The sequence below is a fragment of the Protopterus annectens genome, chromosome 2.part2 (assembly GCF_019279795.1).
Source record: "Protopterus annectens isolate FY-2018-M chromosome 2.part2, PAN1.0, whole genome shotgun sequence".
Classification (NCBI taxonomy): domain Eukaryota; kingdom Metazoa; phylum Chordata; order Ceratodontiformes; family Protopteridae; genus Protopterus; species Protopterus annectens.
In genome coordinates, this window is record NC_056730.1 from 1,106,903,617 (window position 1) to 1,106,929,010 (window position 25,394).

Consider the following 25,394-nt stretch of genomic DNA (forward strand, 5'->3'; position numbering starts at 1 on the left):
CTTACACTTATTAAGGGTACCAGAACTTGTTAGAGATTTGGGATGCATGGCTAGGCTTAAAAAGCCCCTTCTGGTCATTAGTAAACAACTATTAAAAACATAACTCAACTAAGTGTAGGGCAGCCGTCTAATGTCACCATGAGCCGTACTTCACTCATAAGGTATGCCACTGCTGGTTCGAAGTTAATGGAAAAACGTTTATTGTAGATTCTCAAGGGCAGAACTCAGAGAGAGAAAAACGTAAATGGCAGAAGCACACAAGGCTAGTAAATAAATACTTATTCCTTTGCATCACACTCTGTGAAAGGAATATAGTCACATTTTCTCTAAATGCTGAAGATCCTTTGGTATAAAAAAACAGATTGTAATAGGGACCAGCCACATCTGTCAGCATTTAATCAAAATGTGGGATATGTTAATTATTCTGTGAGTATTTTGCCAGTGAGTCCTTATGGTTCTGCAGTCTTCTCTCTGTCATGCTACGTCTCCAGTAATATTATCCTATGGCCAATCATATGGAAATATTGGCCATTTTTCTTGCTGTTTGTCCTGACTCACAAATGACTCCTGGTATGTAGAATTCAAGGCAGGTTAAAAATATAACACGTTCTATGATGTAACTTCTTTTGTATGTTTACTCAAAACAGCTCAGGTAAGTCATTTTGTTAGTTTTCAAGGGAAGTATGCTTATTCAATCTTCAAAGTCTGACACTACAGCAATGGGTCATTCAGTAAAATATGTTAAGTTTAACTGAATATAAGGCCTTAGAGTTATATTATGGTAAGCTCTCTGATGAGCTACAGAAACTGTAAAATGCTCAGTGCATAAATGCTTTGCACTGATGACAGATACTATTTATAAACAAAACCTTTAGGAGGTTTTTGACATTCTCTGGGTCTCCGTTTCAGAAGAAGATAAAGTTCTTACATGAAGCCATGAAGTAACTGTTCCACTGGAAGGTGTACATCATTTGTTTTATACAAACCTGTACCCTACTTCAGTATAGCAGAAAGATTTATGATATCTGTCTAGTGTTTTGGATTAGGTCAGCATAAATAGTACCCAGGATTGCCTGGAGTAGAGAGGGAGCCCTGCTTGTAACCTAGGTGTCTGGGGTTTGGTTAGTGGCTCCAGCACCAATGCAGCCAGGCAGGTAGAGGGAGAAGTGATGGGATGTGGCCAGATCACCTCCTGTAGGGGGTGTTGAGGGATGTGCGTAGTCATAGGCAGATTGGATGGTGCAATTTTCCTAGTAGAACCACAAAAACCACACCTTGTACTGGGGGGGGGCTCCCTAATAGGAAATACCCCTTGCAGAATTGAAGGGATGCCCTTCACTGCAGTACATTATTCATCCTTTCCCCAGCACTTTGCAGTGTGGCTGCAGGGAATACGGCAGAATCCATAAAAATCTAAACCACCCATAATGGCTGCCTAAATGAAGTCCCCTCTCAGTCTGTTCTCTCCCCTGTAATAGGGAACAAATAGACCAGTAAACTGAGAGAAGGTCTGAAGGGTAGCAGGCAGTAACGGCAAAGAGGACAAAAATAAAAAGTACCTCAGACTACTACCATAATGTAAAGGGGGAAATGTTGGTTGAACTGAAACAGGACTACTGCCATAATGCAGAGGTGGGGAGTTGGCTTAATTGAAAGAGGACTACTGCCATACGTTTTTTTTTTGGGGGGTTGGCTTAAATGAAAGAGGACTACTGACTGAACTATAGACCCATAAGCCTGACCAGCCATGTCTGTAAGGCCGTGGAAGGAATCATCTTGGACCTTATTAACAAGGTCACTGGTGACCTTCAAACTCTCGACCCAACCCAGTTTGGCTTAGTTAAGGGCAGATCATGCCTATTAAGCCTAGTGGAATTCTTCAAGAGTGTCACCAAAGCCCTGGATGAAGGCAAATCAGTGCATACTGCCTATCTTGACTTGGCCAAGGCCTTTGACACAATCCCCCACTCAGACATCATTGAGAAACTCACCCAGCTGGGGATTAGCTGAAAAGTCATTAGATGAGTAAGCCAACTGGCTCAATAACAGAATGCATACAGTCAAAGTTGGGGATTCCACCTCTACCGGCAGACCAGTTACCAGTGGTGTTCCACAAACGTCTGTGTTGGTCACCTTACTATTTAGAATCTATTCTCAGAAATTCAGGCAAAACAGATGGCCTGTGGCTCACCAAGTTCACTGACGACTGCAAACTGGCTGCAATCATTGAATCCCCAAACTATGTCAACATACTACAAAATGTGCTTAAAGCCACTGACTTAAACTTAACACAAAAAAATTAATTATTATCCCTTTTGGCAAAAGAAAAGTCCCTGTGCAAATTACATTATTAATAATAACCCTCTAGGTTCCTACCCAATGGTGAGAGATTTGGGAATGCAGGTTGAGAGCAACCTTAGCTTTGATCATCATGTGTACACAGTGGTAAGGAAGGGCTTTTTCACTGCACACCTCATAAATGAGGCCAAAGCATCCAAGACTAAGGATGTCATAACCCCACTGTGCACGTCCCTCAGCAGACCAATAATAGAGTACAATGAGTACAAAGCTCACTTCTGCATGTACCTCACCAGACACCTGCAGCAGCTGGAGAGACCTCAGAGGTTTCTCATCACGAAAATCCAGGGTCTTCAACATATGACCTACATGGACAGACTGAAGACCCTGTCATTGTACTCTGTATCATATAGACTACTGAGAGGCGACTTGTGCCTAGCCTACAGAGCAGTCTCAAATCCTGCCTTAATGGAAATGCTGCACCTCCACAAATCAAATGGGACAAGACTCACTCACTCTAGGGACCTTAACCTAGCCTGTGACATCAAAGGACATGCTAGAGAGACAGATATATCTCCCAGAGATTGCCACTCCTATGGAACAAACTCCCAGTTCACATGAAACTGAGCTCCTCAATGACCCTATTTAAGCGTAACTTGGACAACTGGGTGGGAAATCATAAATTTACTCTGGGGGTTTCACCTGTGTGCCTCTTAGACAGGGTAATCAGTGCTGATTATGGATTCACAAATATGGACTACATATCTGGGTCTGTAAGGGAACAATGGTACAACATAGCTAGGCTTGAAAAGGCCCTAGGGCTATTAGTCTAGTAACCTCCTATGATCCTATGATAATGCAGAGGGGGGAGTTAGCTTAACTGAAACAGGACTACTGCCGTAATGCAGAGGTGGGGAGTTGGCTTAACTGAAACAGGACTACTGCCATAATGGGGTCTACTTTATGCGCTCGAAACACGAAAAACCTGAATCTGAATAGCGTGATACATAAAGAGCGAACCACAAATATGTGAAATGTACTAAAGCGCAAAATTTAAATCCTTGAACAGTCATAGTTGGCCAACCCACCACCCGCAACACACTACCTTCCCAAACACCATAAAAAAACACACACTAACCAAAACCCTACTTCTAACCCTAAATCAAAGCACCAAAACCCTACTGCTAACCCCACACTAAATCCCACATACACAACTGTCTATGCACTATCCTTAACCCCTCCCTAACCCTAAGGTCCATAATGACCGCACACTTCCCCTACAGAGCTATACCCAAACAAACTATTTCACATACATACACTTAACAAAACCCTACACTAAACCTTACATACATTACCTACACATAACCTTACATACACTACCTACCTATGCACTTACCTTAACCCCTCCCTAACCCTAAGGTCCGTAACTATCGCACACTTACCTTATGCAGCTATACCGCAGAAGGGCCAACTATGCGAATTTGATAGTTCCACTTTCGCAGTTTCGTTTTTTTGACGTATTCGCGGTTCGCTCTTTATGTGTCACACTATTCGGATTCGGGTTTTTCAGCTTTCGAGCACGTAAAGTAGACCCCCATAATGTGTGTGTGTGGGGGGGTTGCCTTAAATGAAACAGGATTACTGCCATAGTTCAGAGGGGGGAGTTAGCTTAACTGAAACAGGACTACTGTCATAATGTGGGGGGGGGGGGGGGGTTGCTGAACTAAAATACAAATTAAGTCAGGAGAGCAGTACAAATCCAGTTTGGAATTTGTTTAATATATATCAGGTTGCTAGCATTCTTTGTTCCTTTAAAATATAACACACACCCAGATATCTCAGGTTTATTACTTTCCTCTTCTGTCATCTCGGCAGGCCTACTTACCTTGTCTCACTGCGGATTTTAATGACAGGTTTATATAGATCAGGTATCTTTCGTTCAATCATGGGTCGGAGGTTCTCTTTCAGCTTGCCATAGTTCTTCTTTAGTTCCTGATGATATTCTTTTTGATCACTGGCAATGAGACGTTTATTCTTCTCCACTGCCTCACCACACCTGTTGTACAACAACAAGAAAAGAATGCATTCAACAAATTTGGACAAATCACTTTAAATACTATAACAGTATTTGGGATGAGTTAGTACAGGAGGCTCTTTGGAAACATTTGTTAAGCTGGATGGCAAGTTACCTGTACAGGACAGCAGTTTTTACCAACTAGAAGAAGGAAAATGCGCGTGCTAAACTTGACATCTGCTTCCAAGATATAACACAATGTTTCAAATACTGGAATTCCAAAACACAGAATTCCAAGAATGAAATGTTGAGCAGCACCAAAATTGTTTTCTGAGAGTTGCTTTTGGAGAAAGCCTCCATGCACGATACTTTGCTGCTGCTCTCTAACTTACGATTCTTTTTTTAAACATATTTATTGAATTATCACTTGTGACATAGGCAAACTTATGTTCCATAAAAGTAATCAAACCATATAAACAAATTCACTTTTCTAAACATTATATATCTCATATATTGTTATATATCCTATAATCTAGGTAACATTACATACATTATTCAGTTCCTGCCTTCTCTTAAACCTCATTCCTCCTCCAAAACATTTTTCTGAATGTATTGTTCCCACAATTTCCATTTTTTTCTATGTAATTTACTCAGACACTTTTCTAAGGATTCCACCTCCTGTTCTTTTATTTCGGTTACAATATTCACTACTTCAAGTATAGATGGTTTAGATTTTGATTGTACCACCAACCTAATTTATGATTCTTAGCCATGATTTGTCAAAGTTCACGAGCAAAAATAATTATTCCTCTTACCTGATCCTGGAATTTTACATTTCAGAATGCTGAGACTCCAGAAAGTGGACAATTTATTTTCACAACCCCCCAAGTATACAATGTGTACTGATGGTGAACAAAAATCAAAACAACACAGATGTGTTCCACCACAGGACCCCCAGCTGAAACTACATAAAGTGGCAAAAAATAAATAAATAAATAAAAAAATAAAAAAATAAAAACTACTGCCTGGAAGAAGAATGCATGATTGCAATATGCAAGCAGACTACAAATTGAAAAACTTTATTCATACAGGACAGTGTCAGAAATACAATTTAAGGGAAATGCAGTAGTACAGGACAACATTTGTAATTATACTAGCATACAATGCAAGGTGTGGATTACACTGTGATTTACTCATGTTTGGAATAGTTTGCCCAAGAAGTAATTTAAGTCACTAATGCACCAAGACATCCGCTCATATGTAATTCTTCCTCACACACAGACATACACACAGGAATACATGGACACACAGACACACACATACATTCTTGTATCTGTTACTACAGTTACATGCATTATATCTGTTTATTTATTTATTTGCCCACTAATCATTGCTTTCAAAGAGCCTCAGTTAGTGAGGGGAAAGGAAAAGGCAGGTTCTTTAGATACTTTATTTATTTATCCCATTATCTCTTCTTAATAGCCATAACTTTTTAAGAGTCCCGGAAATGAAGAAAAAGGGAATGCAGGTGCTTGCAAGTGCTGCTGCAGCTGTTTGCATTTAGATCATTTTATTTCTTTATTTTTTTCACTGCTCGCTAACTATGGCTCTCTATGAGCCTCGGTTAGCAAGGGGAAAGGAAGAGGTGTGTCCCGTAACTACTCCTGCTGCTGCACTCACTTAACATCTTCGTTTTCTTCATCTCTCTCAATAACCATAAATTTTTTAAGAGCCGTGGTTAGAAAGGGGAAATGGTGTCTTCAGAAGAAGATTTCAGTCTTGAAGATAGGATTTCATACCGGATTAAATTCTCTTCTTTTGCATTGGGCTTTATATTTACATTAAAACACACCTCTGGAATGCTGAATGTCCAGTGGGGACTGATGATTCCCAAAGCCCAGATAAGCATTTTTCGCTGTACAAGGGAGTGATGGTACATTAATATCAAGTGGCATATTTTGCCATTTGTGCTTTTCTTGCATGTTTGCATATATTTTGGTGATGGACAACATTTTGGTTAAGCAGGTAGAAGAATACAGTACAGAGCAGCAGTGAATTATAATAGGTTTTTAGTACATACAAAATATGGCATTTAAGAAAATGTTTCCTTCAAGTATGTGTTGTATTTGCTGACTAAGACCATGCTCTTCTTAGTTGCTATGATAAGATATGCACATGTGTTTGCCTGCTTGAGTCAGTACAATACTGCTGCCAATATGATGCAAAAGAAGTTTGGAAAAGTTTATTGACTACTAAGCTTGCAGACTACATTAAGTGACGGCCCTACAGTCCTCTCATTTCATGAGGTGATAAACTGACATTCCTGGGCTAGGCAGAGCCCTACCTTTAAGCACTTCAGCTGGCTAAAAGTACCCCACTACCCCACTCTCTGTAAACTACAAGTAGCACACAGTGTAGTACATCACCCTGAAAAGTGTACTGTCCTAGGCTCTTTGCTACAAAGGTACAGCTCTATGTGTCAACTATGTTTTAGCGATAAACTCCTCAGGGTTCAAAAATCCAACAATATAGCTGGAGATACTCTGTGTAACAGTCATGTCTCCAAGACCTAGAACTCCATCCCACTCCCGACATTCCTGAATGGAATCACTGACAACCTTCACTTCCTCAAAACGAAACTAAATAATAATTAGTTAACTCTTGGCTATGCTGTTGTTATACTCCAGAGTAAGATTACCAGCTAGCACTACCACTGCAACAAGTGCTGTGCGTAAAACTTCTGTGAAACACCATAGTACTGTAGCTGTAGCACTGTTTAAACAGTCCTACAATGTGGTATTCCTGATATGTATTAGATATATTCTGGAACTTTTTTATTATTATGTCTTATAGATGTATAATGTTTTATGTATTACCATTATGCATGGATCTTTTTTTCCCAGGGCCTCCATTGAGAAAGGACTTTGTGCCCAACTGTACTTTCCTGGCAAACAAAACAAAATATATAAATAAAAGAAATAATCTTGAATAACTGAATTACACAATCACAGATTTTCCAGATCTTCTTGGTCTGAGGTCAACAAAGCATGTAGGATTATTGATGACATGCTATTAGAGTATCTAGAAAATGCAACAAAAAAAATAATAATTTCAACTGAAGTGTATAATTTTTTACATTTGGAATTTCCTAAATGACCACTATATATGACATTCCAAAGATTCACAAAAATGTACAAAATCCCCCGTCAGTTTACAGAGGTAGCAAAAGGGAACAATTGACAGTATCTGTAGAAGAAATAGTAAAATATTTGGTTTCTAATTTCTGGAGATACAAGGACTTTTTTTTTAATAAATTAAGATTTCTAGAGTATTCTGCTTACATTTCAATGATTGGAGCAGACATGAAAGATTTATATACGGTAATATAGTTTAAATAGGAATGGAAAAGTTCAGGGATTTTTTAATCCAGGAAAGTGATTTTTCAGCCAGTAAATTACATGATTTGTACAGTTGTGTACAATGCAAATTGATTAAAGTTGAAAGGAAGTCCATCTGCTGAGGTTACACAGAGATGAAAATAAAGTCCAGTGCTGCAAATAATTATACAGTATTGGAACTTGGATTTTAAAAACTATTAACCAAGGTAAACTTGAGGTGGTTAAATCTGAGACAAGAATAAAGACTGGCATTTTGGGAATTAATTCACTGAAATTGACTGGAATGGGCCATTTTATATCAGATTATCATCAGATGTTCTTCTGTGAACAAAAATCTTGCAGAAAAAATGGATCAGCCATCATGGTTAATAAATGGGAGTCAAAATCAGTGGTCAGCTATAACCCAAAAAGGATAGCCTGATCTCAAACTGTACAGGTTTATGCTCCAGCTATTGCTTGCCGAAGAGGAGGAGACTTACCAGTTTTACGAGGATTTGCAGCACCTTTTGGAAAATAAAACCAGAAAAAGATACAGTATTCATTGTTGGTGACTGGAATGCCAAAACTAGTAGTCAAAGTACAGTTGGAATAATAACAGGCAGTCTTGACCTTGGATTACAAACTGAAGCAGGACAGAGACTGGTAGAATTCTGCCAAGGTAATTCACTAGTCTTAACAAACACACTCTTTCAACAGCCTAAGAGATGGTTTTAGACATGGATGTCACCAGGTGGTCAGTACCAAAGTCAGACATGACCATATACTTTGCAGTCAGAAACAGAAGAATACTATACGTTCAGTAAAACCATGACCTGGAGCTGACTGTAGCTCAAACCATCAACTATTTATTGCAAAGTTTAGAATTAAATAAAAAAATCAAGAAAAGTGTCCTGGCTAGTGAGATATGAGCTTATCAGTATTCCAAATGAATATGTATTAGAAGTGAAGAACAGAAATGTGGGATTAGACCTGGTGGACAGAGTACCTGAAGAACTATGGACAGATGTCTGTGATAAGTCCAGGAGGTGGCAACAAAAATATTCCAAATAGACAATAATAGCTACCTATGGAGGCTTTAGAAGTGGCTGAGGGAATAAGGAGAACAAAAGGCAATGGAAACGAAAAAAAAATCCAGTGAATCCAGAGTTTCACAGACTAGCAAGAACAGATAAGGAGGCATATTTAAATGATGATTGTAAAGAACTGGAATAAGAGCATAGAATGAGAAAGACATGAGATCTGTTGAAGAGGATTGGTGACATCAAGGAAAACTACTAACTGAAAATGGCCACAATAAAAGACAAAAATGGGAAGGAAATAACAGAAGCAGAAGATGTGAAGAAAAGGCGGCAGGGATATACAGAAGAACTATATAAAAAGGACTCCCAACATCCAAGAATGTGTAATTAAATTGTCCATAGAACGCCCCAACTACAAGGCTGCAGGAAGTGATGGAATTCCAGCTGAATTGTTTAAAGTCCTGCAAAGTTATGCTGTTATAGCGCTTCATGGAATTTGACAGCAAAATTGAAAACAGGCCAGCTATCAATGGATTAGAAAAGGTCAGTTTATATTCCAACACCGAAAAAGGTCAATGTTGAAGAATTGCTCAAATTATCAAACAGCTGCACTTGTTTCACATGCTAGCAAGGTAATAACGCTCAAGATCCTGCAAGCTAGACATCAGTAATAAATGTACCTAGAATTATCAGCTATGCTAGCTGGTTTTAGAAGTATCAGTGGCACAAGAGATCAAATTGCCAACATCTGCCGCATAATGGAGACAGTGAGGGAGTTTCAGAAAAACCTTCTCTTATGCTTTACTGACTACTTTTATTTAGCCTTTGTGTTAACCGTAACAAGCTGTGACAGGTTCTTGGAGAAACGGGATACCAGATCATATTATGTGTCTCCTGAGGAATCTGTAAGCAGAACAAGAAGCAAGAGTTAGACCTGAATATGGAGCAACTATCTGGTTCAGAATTGGAAATGAAGTAGGACAAGCTTGTGTATTGTCCACCTTAGTGTATTCAGTTTTATATGCTGGACATATCATGGGAAATACTGCTTAGATGAATCAGATGCTGGAATCAAAACTTCCTGATACCACAGTGATAGATAAAAGTGAGGAAGAGATGAATGGGAAATTAGAAAATGCAAAAGCTGGCTTCTTGCTCAACATAAAAAATAAATAAAATTAAGTACTCTAGGCCTATCTGTTCTTTGAAAATAGATGGGGAGGAATAGAGGCAGTGAGGGACTTCATTTTCCTTGACTCAAAGATCTATGCAGATAGTGATTACAGCTATGAAATTAAAAGGCATTTGCTTTTTGGAAGGGAGGCTATGGCAAATCTGGACAAGATTTTGAAGAACAAAGAGATCATATTGCAATGAAAGGTCCATATAGTGAATGCTATGCTCTTTTTTCCATAGTAATAACATAAGGCTGTGACAGCTGGGCTATAATTAAGGCTACGTGCCAAAAAATTTATGCTTTTGAACTGTGGTGCTGGAAAAAAACTTTTGAAAATTCTGTGGTGTGTCAGAAGATCAAATCAGTCAGTACTTAAGGAAATAAACCTAGATTGTTCACTGGAAAGCCTTGCAGTAAAATTACAATTCACATTCTTTGGACATATAATGCAAAGACAGGGCTCACTAGAGAGAACATGGATACATATATTGTCAAATGCTAGATTTATTGAAACCTAATCATCGAAGCCTAATTGCTGAACTACCTATTCACCTAACGACCTAATCATCGAACTGGAAATCATCAAAAGATTTTACTTGGCCATCCTGAAAAAAATGTGTGATTGACATGCCGACTGGCCATGATTTACCCATGACCTCATTATAGTGCAATCTTGGAGTTGGTATATTTAATTTGCATGGGGTGTGGGGGGCACAACCCCCCACAGGGTGGGTGCGGGGGGTGCAGCCACCCATGGGGAGGGTGCAGGGGAGCACAGCCCCTCTGCAAAAACATAAAAAAAGTTTACCTTTTTGGGTACTGGCCAACTAAAACATTTCAATGATTTCCAGTTTGATGAAGAGGTCGTTGATTAGGTTTCAGTGAGTAGGCGTTTGATAAATTAAGCATTCAACAATAAAATATAGACCCAAGAATAATGATGCTGGGAAATATCGAAGGCAGAAGAAGTAGGGGAAGACAGAAGCTAAGGTGGACAGTATTACTAAAGAAATAAAAATGAACTTGCATGAACTAAAAAAAGAAGTTATGTCTTACCATAACGTTCCATCTGTATTGTTGATCCTCGTTCAGTCATTACGTATGGGTATCGGTTCTGAGCTCAGAACCGAGCCGGCCATTTTCCAAGCTTGCGTCAGCTTCAAACTCTCGAGCTAAACTCTTACCCACAATTCCCCTCTTCCTGTTACCTCAGATTGAGTTTGCAAATTAAAGAAGGTAGAGGCTACCTCTGGTCAAATAACCTAAGAGAACTGGATGGTGAGATCCACTAGAAACCACAGGAGGTGGAAGGAGGGAGGGTCGTAATTGACTGAACGAGGATCAACAATACAGATGGAACATTATGGTAAGACATAACTTCTTTATCTGATATTGTTAATCCTCGTTCATTCCTTACATATGGGACAGAGTCCCCAGCTACCTCTATTCCTGGGAGGCTCTTATGGAAGGACATACCTGAGCATCATAGAACCGAAAGATGCTCTTCTCCTGGAGGCCAAATCCAATTTGTAAAGATTGATGAAGGTTTGAGGCACAGCCCAAGTTGCAGCTGCACAGATGTCATGTAAAGAAGCTCTGGCATGGAAGGCAGCAGAAGTTGCCACCGACCTTGTTGAATGAGCTTTCATGGTAGTAGGCAATGAGATATTACGTTGTGTGTAAATAAAGGTCATACAGTCCTTCAACCATCTAGCTAATGTGACCTTAGCAACAGCAGATCCTAATCTAGATCCAGAAAAGGCCAAAAATAACTGGTCAGATTTATGAAAGGGTTTAGTCCTGTTTAAGTAAAAATGGATTTGCCTGTGTATATCTAGGGTATGTAGGCAATACTCTCCTCTGTTTGAATGATTGGGAAAGAAAACTGGCAATTCAATGGCTTGATTAATGGACATTTCAGAGATCACTTTAGGCAGAAATAATGGATTAGTTCTCAGAGACACTCTATCTCTATGAAAAATCAAGTATGGAGTCTTGATACATAAAGCTTGAAGTTCAGAAATACGTCTGGCAGAAGTAATAGCGACCAAAAACAAGGTTTTCCATGACAAGTACTTGAGGTTGCAAGAAGAAGCTGGTTCAAAAGGTGCCATTGTCAGAGCTTGTAGAACTAATGATAAATCCCATGGTTGAATAGGTTCTCTAAAAGGTGGCTTCAGATGATTCACACCTTTTATGAAGGTCTTGCACAATTTATGGAACATAAGAGAGGAATCTTGGACACCCTCATGAAAATTAGAAATTGCAGTCAAATGAACTCTAAAGGTAGAGGCTGATAAACCTGATTGAAACAGATCGGCCAGATAGTCTAGTATAATCGACACTGGTGCTGAAAAGGGGTCTACTTGTTTATCTTTCAGCCAACAGCTAAACCTTTTCCACTTGCTCAGATAAGTAATTCTAGTGGAGGACTTATGAGAAGCAATGAGAATATCACGTACTGGTAAAGAAAGATAATTCTGCCTGGCAATCAAGGAAATTGGAGTAGCCAAGCCGTTAGCTTCAGGCTGTTCAGGTTGGGATGAATCAGGTTCTATGGGTGTGAGATCAACTCCGGGATTAGATGGAGGATCCATGGTCGATCTAGTAGGTGAAGTCAAAGGAATGGGAACCAAATCTGTCGTGGCCAATAAGGAGCTATGAGGATTACATTGCTCTTCAACTGCTGGGTTTTCTTCAGAAACTGGGGAATGAGAGGAAAGGGTGGAAATGCGTAGAGGACACCCGAGGGCCAATCGTGGACTAGAGCATCCCTGAGTGACTGTCCTGGAGGGGGAATCAGGGCAAAGTAGTTGCTGCATTTGTAATTGGCCGGGGATGCAAAGAGGTTGCAGCAAGGATGGCCCCAGCGGTGGAAGATCTCCGCAGCTATCAAGGGATTCAGGGATCACTCATGAGGTTGCAGAATGCACCTGCTGAGTCTGTCTGCTATCATGTTGGAACTCCCGGGAATGTGCGTTGCTATAAGAAAATGGTTGGTAGCCATCGCCCGTTGCCATATCCTCACGGCCTCTTGACAAAGGGGGTAAGATTTGGTTCCACCTTGCTTGTTGATGTACCAGACCACCTCCATGTTGTCTGATTGAATCGTAACTGTCCCAGATGTCAGCAGGGGATGGAATGCTTGCAATGCCAGAAGCACCGCCCTCAGCTCTAGAACATTTATATGCAGATGGGCCTCTGTTTGGGACCAAGTGCCTTGGACTGTCTGTCCCTGACCTAGCCTCCCCCCACCCCATCAGGGAGGCATCTGTGGTCACTGTGGCCTTGGGTTGCTGGGGGGGAAAGAGGTGAGACCATTGAAAGAGATTGTGTGTCATCCACCAATTTAAATCCTGTGGGTTCCTCGAATCATGGCTGAAAGAGGATGCTGAAAAGGATACCACTGGGTGAGCAGTAGCCATTGTAGAAGCCTCATGTGAAACCTGGCCAGGGGAACAATGGTGATGGAGGCTGCCATGGAACACAACAGCTGTAAAACCAAGTGAGCCGTGGATTTTTTCTTTGAAAGGATTGGAATTAGTTGTTGCTTTATCCTTAAAATTCTGTGCTCTGGAATAGCAGCTCTGCAGTTTTTTGTGTCCAAGATAACCCCTATGAATTCTGTCGACTGAGATGGGGTGAGATTGGATTTCTGCCAGTTTATGGTTATGCCTAGCCTTTGAGCAGTGAGGAGAGAGTATGCCAGGGCTTTTTCCAGTAGATGTCTGGTGGGGGCAGAAATGAGCCAGTCGTCTAGGTACGGAAACACCTGGAATCCCTGAAGTCGCAAGTGAGCTGTGACAACTGCCACGCACTTTGTGAACACTCTGGGGGCTGTAGAGAGTCCGAAGGGCAGTACTCTGAACTGGTAGTGACTGGCTCCCACACAGAAGCACAGAAATCTTCTTGATGGCCTGTCCACCTTTATGTGGTAGTACGCATCTTGAAGATCTATAGAGCACATCCAATTGTCTTTTTCCAAAAGCGGGAGGATAGACTGTATAGTGACCATCTGGAATTTTTGTACTCTCACAAACTTGTTCAATACACTGAGGTCCAAAATTGGTCTCCAGTCCCCTGGTTTTCTTTGGCACCAAAAATAGTCTTGAGTAGAATCCGGATCCTATCTGGTCTGGAGGGACTATTTGGATGAATCTTTTTCTTAGCAGCTTTTCTATCTCTAGTGCTGCTTCTTCCCTTTGACTGGGTGGAACGTTGGGAAGATTTTTTGAAGGGACGGGACAAAGATCGAAGGGGATATGATAACCTCTGGTTATGATCCTTTGTACCCAAGAATCGGTGGTGATGGTTAGCCAGGCAGAAGGGCACAAGGAGAAACATCCCCCAACCACCTCCAGAGGAAAGGAGTTGGGCCGCTCTTCAGGAGCGCTGGTAGGATTGACCAGGGAAAGAATCCCTGGAACCGTGGTTACCTAGTCCCCCTCTGCCCTGAAAGGAGTGTCTTCCCTGTGAGTTTCCTCCTCTGCCTCTGGGGGAGAACTCAGCCTGTGTGTCATGGAAAGGACCCTGAGATTTCTTGAACCATATCTTCCCACTGTTTTGGTTTCAGGAGAAAGCATGTCGAGGGGAAGAATAACGAACACCTACGGCAGAAAGGGTCTTACCAACTTGTTCACATCTGGCCAGTGTGCTTTTAACTTTGGGCCCAAACAACAAGGAGGGCTCAATGGGGGCATTCAGAAAGGAAGACTTAAAAGGTTCAGCGAAGTTGCACAAGCGCATCCAGGCATGTTGTCTCCATACCGCAGCTGAACCTGCTGCTCTAGCTGCTCCTTCTGATGCGTGAGATATCAATCGCATAGAGGAGTTAGATAAAGACTCAATGGTGGCCAGCTGAGAGGCCACTTTGTCATGGACCTCATCAGACACTGCACCAGCCAAGGTTTCAGAGAGCTCAGAAACCAGATCCCTTTGAAGCCTGGTAAAATGTGCCATATAATTCAGGGACCTGATAGCAAAGGTCGCTGAAGCAAAAGTGTACTTCCCTATTCTGTCCAGGGCCCGGGACTCTGTTAGGTGGATGGACAGTCTTGGCTTTCTTCTTCTGCCAGATCCTTTTTTGTTGTGGCCGCCACCACCAAAGCATCTACCAGAAGACCTTTGGACCAATGGGGATCCAAAGCAGGAGGGGACAAGATCTTGTCTGGCCTCTGGGGAATAACTTCAACAGTATCAGGGGCCTTTCAAGCATGCTGCACGATGAACTTGACAAGTTTATCTGCAGGTGGAGTAACCCAGGAGGTAGGGGACTGGGCGCGAAAAGCCTGCAGGAACACAGATTCCTCAGGGGTCAGATTACAGGGTTGCCAGTCACCTCTCTGTTTCAGGATTTCAAGGATATCACCAAAGGATACCTCAGAGGGTGACCGAGGGGATCCTTCCCCCCTCATTGAAATCTGTGTCTTCAGTGAGAGACTCCTCTGTGGAGTCCATGTGCTTCCTCTTACACAAACTTTTCTGGTGAACCTCCTCAGTGGGAGAAGCTGGGGAAGACAACAGAAAAGAGGATTCCTGAGGGAATATGTCCTGAGGCCCTTGCACCAGGTGTCTGCTAGGTGCGACTTGTGAAACCAGTGTACCAGAGGAGGGCAGAGGTATAGACAGTCTGGTATCTCCAGCAGCAGCGGAAGTCTTCCCCATCAGTTGGAAGGCTGGTCCACCCAGAGAAGAGTGTATGTCAAAGACAGGGGGTACTCCTCCCCTAAGTGGCTCAGACTGCCGACTCGGAGTCCCTGGATGGCTGTGGAACAGCAAGCTATACGTATCACAGCTGACATCCTGGGTTGTAGCAAAACTTTCCTGCCATGAAGGCAACTGTGGTTCCTTAGTGAGATCCATAAAAGGAACCGCAGAAGGGGAAGACTGTATTATATCCACAGACTTCAAAGGCAATGAAGGAAGAGAATAAGAAGGTGTTTTTGGAGATGGGGGATCACCTCCCAAGGAAGGACAGTTCCTGGGGGGTGGAATACCTCTGGCCAAGAATGCCTGGTCCACAAGATGCAACACATCATGTTCAGAAAGACTTCTAGTGGACCTCACTGAGACTGAGGGAGAAACAGGCCTGTCCACAAAAGAGGCAGACTCGGTGCCCATCTCATCTGATTGCACCGAGGGCAATGGTGCTGAGAAAGACTGAACTACTGTAGTCTGCACCGAAGAAGTCATCCATGCCAATGTCATTGTCTGCACAGACACAGGGATCAGTGCTGAAGTGGTTGTCGGTGCCGAAGCTGGAACCGACAAAACTGGAGTCAGTAATAAAGGCCTTGGTTCCGAGGAAGATCTCGGAGCCGATGCGGTCAAAGTCTGCGCCGACTGAACGGTCTGTGCCGATACAGTGATAAAGGTCTGAACCGAGGAGCCCCTCAGTGCCGATATGTAGAAGGCTACAGGAGAGGACGGATCTGAAATCACTAATGGAGCCGAAGGCCTCGGTGCTGAAAGTCTGGGCACTGAAAACACTGGGGCTGACTGAGAGAGCTCTGGAGCCGACATTTTAGCCTTTTTAGATTTTGGTTGGTGAGAGTCCCCAGCCAGGGATGAAGGCAAGGATTTAGCCTTAGTAAAAACATCCATTTTCTTATGGGCTTTAGGAGGGGTTGAGACCTCTGACCCAGACATAGCCTCTGAAAAGGGAGATTTTAGAAGTCCCTTCAGTATCAGCTTATTTTTCCTTTCTAACAAAGTCCTATTAGAAAAGTTTTCACAAATAGTACAAGGTTGTTCAACAGATAAATGGGAAGCTCCCAAACAATAAACACAAAGAGTGTGCATCAGAAGTAGGCAGTTTGTGTCCACAATCAGAACACTGCTTAAACCATGGACTACCCTTTTTATCTGCCATATTAACAAACAGAAATGTACCAACAATGGTACAAGAGAGTACCCAAAGGTATGAAAAAGAAAGGGAAAGGGATTACCAATGATGGTAAGGAGAAATTACCTTGCGGTAAAAAGGGTAAGTAAAGGACAGAGAAAAAAACCTGAGGAAATTATGAACGTTAGATGCGATAGGGCAAGAGACAATAAAATATCAACTTTTCTGACAGAAAAGTAATTTGTAAAGCAATTAAACAACAATTGACTGTACTTGGCTCAAGAGAAGTAACTTGACATGACCGGATGGCAATGTGGCAAATGAAATCTGAGGTAACAGGGAGAGGGGAATTGTGGGTAAAAGTTTAACTCGAGAGTTTGAAGCTGACACGAGCTTGGAAAATGGCCAGCTTGGTTCCGAGCTCGGAACCGATACCCATATGTAAGGAATGAATGAGGATTAACAATATCAGATTAAAACTTTTGACAGACAGACTTTATGTGCTAAAGTTCTTGAGGTCAAAAAGAGGTAGGTTCAAATAAACAACAACACTCATGCATATAGTACACATCAATAATTTTTTTTATTCAATAAATTAAATGTAATCATCAAGTACAAGGAATGCTGATGGGAGCCATTGCAGCACCCTCATATGCCAATACAGTAATGAATCAGTAATGAATCAGTAGAAACATCAACTTGTAAAGCATTCTGAATATATGGTTGAAAATTGTCATTTTACTGTCATTTTTTATTACAGTCTGGGACAGGAAATAGTTTAAGATTGTTTTGGGATTACTTAAACAATACTGCTAACGTTTTACAACTAAGTGGTTGAAGGAATCAATGGAAAGTACAGTTGGGTTAAGATCTTACCATAACAGTAGATGTCCTGCTTCTTACTGTTGCAGTATTCTTTACTGTTGGGGCTATCCTGCTGAGGATGCTTAATGTCTGCCCATTATACCAAAGCCTTTATACCTACCAGGTGCTGTGCATTAGATGCTTGCCTTATGTGCAAAGAGTAAAGTACATATGTGATGTACATATGCCTAATCTTCAGAACTGAAGTTCCCCAGGAGAACCAGAGCAACCACAGAGAAAGCAATAATGTGCACATCCAGGAAGGGAATAAGAAGGAGATAAGGCTGGAAGAGGGACTCTCAGCCAGAAGTAGGGCAACAGAAACTAATAGGGGACAGGAGGGAGGGACTGAATACTGCAACAGTGAGACGTAGGGCATCTACTGTTGTGGGAGGGTCTTATACAACTGTACTATGTCCTTCCTTATCACTGTTGTAGTATTTTTTTACTCTTGGTTGAGTACAAAAGCTACTGGAAAGTATGAAAGGAGAAAGGCAGAAAAGAGGCCACCACAAACCCATGAAGGATGGCCCTGGCTAAACACCATAGCCCTGTAAATGACATCCAACTTGTAGTGTTTGGAAAAGTGTGAAAAGAAGATGAAGTAGCAGCTTCCAAGATGGATCTAGTATCCAGAACCTTGAGAAAAGCACCAGAAAAGGCCACTGACTTTTAAAATGAGCATGAACAGAAAAGAAAAGCTGCTTGCCATAAAAAGAATAACAAAACGAAATGGCCTTAGAAATCCAGGAAGAAATGGTTTGCTTAGACACTACCAAACCCAGTTTTCTGGCACAAAAGGAAACAAAAAGTTGCTTAGATTTTTCTGATGCATTTTTGATTTATCCAAGTAATATTTGAGATGTCTATGCACATCCAAGGTGTGTAGTACGTCTCACAAGAAGCCCGTGGAAAAGGAAAGAAGGAGAAGAGTTGAATGGACTGATTCCAGTACAAATAATTAACCACATTTGGCATAAAATAAGTATTTACATGAAGAGAAACCCTGTCCTTATGAAAAACCAAAAAAGGAGGAACCTCTATGAGAGCATGGAGTTCAGAAACTCTCTTGGCAGAAAGTAAGAGCGACCAATAATGCAGTCTTCAGAGTACAATGCTGCAGGGAAGAAGAAAAGGCAGGTTGAAAAGTGGACTGAATCATTTTTTTCAAGGAAAAAATAAGATCCTAAGAAGGAGGAATATGCTGTCTTGGAGGCCTGATATGAAGGATGCCTTTTAGGAATTGTTGGACTTCAAAACTAGAAGCCAAAGGTGGACTCAGAGGCAGACAAGCAGAAATGGCTAACAATTAACTTTAACACAAGAATGTGCCAAACCAGCATTGAACAATTCACACAAATATGAAAGAACTGTAGGCACCCCCACAGAGAAAAGGTCTGGGTAATGCTTGAGACACCAAATAGAAAATCTCTTACATTTAGCCACATAAAATTTTCTAGTAGTGGGTTATTTGACCTCCTACAAATTACAAAGCTTATACTCGGAAAATGGTGCCTGATAGGAATCAAAACCTTATCACCCAAAGTGTCAATTCAAATATGGACATGTGAAGGTGAATGACAGATCTCTTGTATTGTCTGAGAAGATCCATCCTGTGAGGTTAATTGTGATTATTGCCCCTGGCTAAGTGAAAGAGAACGGGGAACTAGTGCTGTCTGGGCCAAAAGGAAGTCACCAGCAAGATTTTGGATGCCATGATCTTGTGCAAGACCCTAGGAAGTAGAGGAAGAGGAAGGTAGGCATACAGAAACATCCCCTTCCAAGAAAACAACAAGGCGTCCACTCTCCAAGCCAAAGGACTTGGCACTCTGGAAAAGAACTTGGGAAGTTGTCTTTTCAGAAGGGAGGCAAATAGATCTACCTTATGAGTACCCCACAGATGTAAAATGTCCAGAAACACCTCTCTGTGAAGCATTCATTCATGAGGATTTGTCCTGGACCTGCTCAAAGATTCTGCCACTTGATTGTGCTCTGAAGGGCTATAGGCCACCAGAAGAGCCAGGTGATGGAAGGTTGCAAAATCCCAAGTCTGATGAGCCATCCTGTAAAGGAGGTAAGATTCTGAACCACCTTGCTTGTTGATGTACCGCATGACTGTGGTATTGTCTGTAAAAGCCTTTACAGAATAGCTGGCATAGTCTGTATTCTGTAGATTGAATCAAAGACCATGGACTTTCAGGTCATTGGAAGAAACTCCCCAACCTCACCCAGAAGCATCCATGTACAGCTACTAAGTTTCAAGAGAAACCTGAAAAGGCAGACCTGGATTTAGGGAAATTTGATGAATCTGCCAGCAGAGTTAGAGCTTGAGATAAGGTAAGAAAAGGACCAGATACTCCAGAGGGTGGAAGTGCTGAACCCAAAAAGTCTTGAGATACCCCTGAAATTTCCTCATGTGGAGTTTGGCAAAAGGAACCATGGGAATGGTAAATGCCATGTACCCCAGGGCTTGGAGAAATTCCCTTATAGGAAGAACTGGAAGAGGAGGAAGAGACTGGAAATAAGCAGTTAAAAAAACGATCTTGGCAGGTAGGAGTCAAGCCAACATTGAATGGTCTGAATCCTACAACCTAAAAACATTTGGTCCTGAGAGGGAGTCAGCAGAGTTATTGAGATTGAAGTTGAATCCCACACTGTGCAGGATAAGCATAGTGGAGTGTAGATTTTAAAGCAGCTGCTGAGAAAGAGTTTGAATTAAAAGGTCATCCAGATAAGGGAATATTTTAATTCCCTGAAATCTGTAGAAGGTTACCACAAGGGCCAGACATTTGGTAAATACTCTTGGAGCTATAGAAAGACCAAAAGGCAAAGCAGAGAACTGATAATAAGAGGATGAAACAGAGAAATATGACAAGTTCCTGAAGAGAGGGTGAAAAGGAATATGGAGGTAAGTGTCCTTCAAATCCAGAGATATCAGAAAAGCTTGGGGAAGCAAAAGAGGGAAAGTGTCTTTAGAGACAGCATGTGGTAATAAGGGACCTTGAGAAAGGTGTTGGGAAAGGATAGCTCTAGGATGAACCTCCATGAACCCTCCTTCCTGGGAACCAGAAACATTCTGGAATAAAAACTTGTTCCCTGCTGAGGCAATGGAACAGGATGGATGGCTCCTTGTTCCACAAGAACCCACAGAATCAAAGGAAAATGAGTAATCTGGCAAGGAGGAGACAGAGGAAGGCTGGAAAAGGAGGAAGAGACTTCCAAGCTGTAAAATAATCATGTTGGATGATGGAGAGAATCATGGCATCTGAGGTTATCTGTTATCAAACAGGAAAGAAAAGGGTTAGCCTGAGGGACAGAGGAATCTAGTTGAGGGGGATGGGAGGATGGTTGTCAGAAAGAGGCAGATTTATCAGGAAAAGTAGGGGTTTGGCCTCTAGCAATCTAAGTGGGGTTGTCTGGGAAAAATCTGCTTAGGTACTCTCTTACTTCTACTAGGCTGTCCTGGATGCCTACTGATAAAGGAATATTTTGATGGATATTTCCTCTGGAACTTAGGTACAGGGGAAACAAAAATTTGTTTCAGGTGTTGCATAACCTTGCCCTTATCCTACAGGGTTTTAAACAAGTCTGCAGCAGCAGTGCCAAAATGAGTCTGGTTGTCCAAGGTAGAATCTAAACGTTTGGCCTTAATGTCCTCAGGTAAGTACTGAAAGTGCAACTAGGAATATCTTCTCATGACAGAATCAGATGCAGCTGCCCTAGAAGAGGCATCAGTTGCATTACAGCTGTATTTAATGGAATGGCAAGTTACCTGAAAGGCACATCTCAGAAGAGAAGGAGCAGAAGTATTACTCTCTGAATCAGGCATGTCAGTCAAAACCCCTCCCAGTTGGGAGAAAAGTGCCAGGGCACATCTAGTCATGTGAGTCTGACAATTAATGGCTGTAACAGCCAAAGTTTCAGAAGTACACACTTTTTTCCCAAACTGCTCCATAGCATGGATGCCCTTGTCAGAAGGTAAAAGCTTAGAAGAGGAAAGCAGTTTAAATGGCTTATCTGTGGACATGGAAACAGCAGCAGGATCACATGAAGGACTTTTATACAAGTGTTTCTGACCTTCAGGAACTTTATAAAATATGTCTGGCTTCTTAGGGGCCAGAGGCTGTGGGTCAGGAGCCTGCAAACCTGCTGTAAATGTATCTGTAAGATTAGCTAAGGCAGGAGGGACTGCAGAAAGTGAGTCTATTTGCAGGAGTTCATAACATCTTTTCTGAACCTCTGAAACCTCGTAACAATCCCACTTAAACTGTCTAGTCATAAGGACCACTGTGTCTCCAAAAGAAAATTCCTCAAAAGGAGAGTCAGGGGACAAAGAATCTTCTTCATCAGACCCCAGGGCCAAAAGAGACTGCATCTGGGAGGAGCATGCTAAGGATTCTTCAACACAGTCCAACTCTTCACCAGAAGAATCAGAATCTCTAGGTCTCTTAGACAGGATGAAAGACCAGGGAACAGCAGCAGGGAAGGACAATCCTTGTGAGGGTTTTAGTGGCATAAGGGCATTAAACCAACCCTGAGTAAAGTCCTGCCACTCTTTGTGAGGATCCTTAGCCACGGTAGCCACATGTTAGGTTTTCTATTTCTTTTTTGAAGATAGATTTGATTTAACAAATCTGTGCTGATCAGATGTGATTCTCCCTCTGTACCAGAGGTATGGACAGCTTCAGCAGCTCCATGTTGGTCTCCAGCAGGATTGTGGCAGAGGGAACTGGCATTGGCACCGTCTGGTTCCTGGGTCCTTCAAGCAGCTTAAGGGAGATGTCCAGTAGAGGCTGGACAGCAACAGGTTCAGTATGTTAAGTAGGTTAAGTTTTTTTCTTAAGGGGCTGCTGTACTTCAGGGTGGGCAGATTTGACTATGGTACCCTGGGTCAAAAGCGTCAGAAATTGGTTTTCCAAATAAATAGAAAAGGATGACAGACAACTGTGGAGTGACCCAGGAACAAATGACATTCAAATATCACACTGACTATGGTCATCCATAGTAGCCAAACAAAAAAGGTACATCTCATGTCTATTTTTATGGAGAATCTGCCTCCCACACTCACATTTTCCCTTCCTGGATGACAAGAAAAGAAACTGCAAGGAGGAAAAAAGACAGGAAGAAACCCCATGGGGCACTTGTCTTTAGAAGGATCGGGAGATAAACCAGCTCAGTGAACAGCATACAGAGCGAATTCTAAAGTTGTGTTCTGACTGGTGAGAAAGATGTTCTGACGATTATGTGTCCATATATCACATGTACCTTATGTCTTGCACATGGGACAGTAATGCTCTCCCTGCCTGCATTTTTGCATGTGAAGTACCTTTGCCCTATTAATAACAAACTATATTTTCAACAGTGTCCTGTACCTTCAAGATGGTACAAACAACATAGAATTACGTAATAGGTAACACACGTAGTAACAATATAGACATACAAGACCATAGTATGTATAAACATCATACAAGTTTTTGCAGAAATACACAGTAACATACATTTAGGGGCTGAACAGTCTTGAAATGGGTGTAAGATTTTCAGACAAAGGTATGACTGAAACATAAATGGGCTACCCAGCTGATCAGAGCTACTAATACAGTATTGTACAATGCAAAATATGAGAAGCAATAAAGCAAATATCTGTGCCATAATGAACATATTACAATGTGTTTCTTTTTACAATGAAATGAAAAATCTAGCTGAGATGATGGATATATGACAGTTTCACAAGTAAAGTTAAATTTACTGGTCCCTGAGCTATTTTTTTGTTTTTTCTTTCAGCAGTTTAATCCTTGTGTTTGTATTCTATAATGACCTTACTATAATGATATTAAAAATATTGTTTAGACAGGGCTGGCATTTGGATATATGTATGATCTCCTTTGATGCAGGAAAACCTGTCATTGATCACCCCCCCATACAGCATTTTTGCACCCATCACAAGAAAATGTCCTCCCCTAGGCAGTCACTTAGTTTGCCTGTTGTTAAGCCCTGCTTTGCACAAATGGACACTACTGAATATAAACAGCAAATGACTGACTGTAGGTGAACAGATGTGTAATGTGGGTGTTCTCCCAGTGCGCAGCAAATTAGGGAAACTTTCTTATTGCCAGCGACTAATTACTCCTCACTTTCATTCATGTACACAAATCACAATCCTTACGACTTCTAAATTCAGTGTTTCTAGCTTCACTGCTTCTTGCATTACTCTAGAACTCTAAGTGAAAAAAGTTAATTCTAGGTCAGCAATTACCATCACATTATTTCAATGCCAGGACATAATCCCTTGAAGTATGTTATTAAAAGGTGTTGGACTAATTCTGAATAGTGAGGGGGAACAAACAATCTCTAATCTAGTCTTTTAACCTTTTTCAGGTCAAAGGTTATAGTAAGCCTTAGTTACACAAATCTTACTTGTGTATACTCTTGCTGGGGAAGAGGCAGGTGTATTAGTCAAATCTGTGAGGTGTTGTCCTAGCAAAATAACAAAATGCCTTTTAACACAACTCACTGCTGCAACTTGCTGTAAGAATAACTGGGTGGCAAATGTGCTTATCACATATAATGATAAATTTACATCATAAAATTCCAGAAATGCATCTTTTCCCTAACTAAATATATATTAGAAATATATATATTATAGATATTTAAAAAAGCAGCTGTGTGCCTCTCCATCTACAACCATTAAACCTCTTCTTATAACTTTAGTAAAAGACAGCAGTTACATTCATGACATCTTAATCTGCCACCATTATGAAGGCTTGCCTGTGTATTTAAGCTCCAGTGATGTTACTGAATAACAAAAAACACCACCACAGGTACTTAATTCCAGAAACAAAATCATAAACATTATATGCAAGACATGAGGCATCTGCTCTGAAATGTCTTAATTGTTCTTTACAAAGCATATTGCTATATGGAAAACAAGGTTTTATTTTCGGATATTTTGTGTTGGGAAGTATTTAATTTTCAGATAGATGTACAAAAAATAATATGCCGCGGTGGTATGGCGGTAGCGTTGTTACCTCACAGCAAGAGGTTCTCCCGTTCGATTCTCGGCTGGGCTTGGGAATGCCTTCTGTATGGAGTCTGCATGTCCTCCCCGCGTTCGAAAGACATGCGTGCGTAAATGGGTGTGCCTTCGTTGAAGGTTGGGCTCGAGCTGGCACCTCAGCGTTTCGTAAAAATCTACTGCCAATCATTAGTGGACCGGAGTTCTGCTGTGGCAACCCCTTACCGGGAAAAGCCGAAAGACAAACAACAACATAGATGTACAAAAAATATGGAATGTGGAAATGTTGCAAAGCATATTTTAAAGTTAAGAAGTTATGAAAAATACAATTCTGTAAAGTATCCTCAAGCAAGTAACTTTTTGGGATGTTACTATTTTTTCTCTGATGTCATAAGTAAATTGTGATGTTTTTCTCCCTACTTATCAAGGAAGCAAAGATAATGTTTCATTATCATCAATATCATGGGAAAGCATTTGGAATGAAAGCCTCCATCATATGAAAGTCTTACAGGCATTATCTTTGAGGGGACACAGAAAGCAGGTGACAGAGGTATTCACTGCACACGTGTTAGAGAGTTTATTTTGCGATAAGCAAATGTTGCTTGAATACATCACAATTTCTAGGGCAGTTTAAATCCCTGCCCCAGCTGCAAAAAATATTAAAAATAATGACAATTATATTTCATTCCATGTCAATCAATATTAACCCAGCTGCAGGATGTAGTTCTAAAAATGCTTGGTGGCAAAGACATTAAAATGGTATTGTCA

At 41.3% G+C, this 25,394-nt stretch overlaps 1 protein-coding gene across 1 annotated transcript in view; it reads right to left on the reverse strand.

Moving 5' to 3' along the window:
• Positions 1-25,394, reverse strand: part of DOCK8 (dedicator of cytokinesis 8) — a 1,731,107-nt gene that overhangs the window by 15,396 nt on the left and 1,690,317 nt on the right. Inside the window, exon 48 of the mRNA XM_044064485.1 lies at positions 4,184-4,354. Coding sequence (XP_043920420.1) covers positions 4,184-4,354 — 171 coding nt within the window. The remainder of the gene's footprint in view (positions 1-4,183; positions 4,355-25,394) is intronic.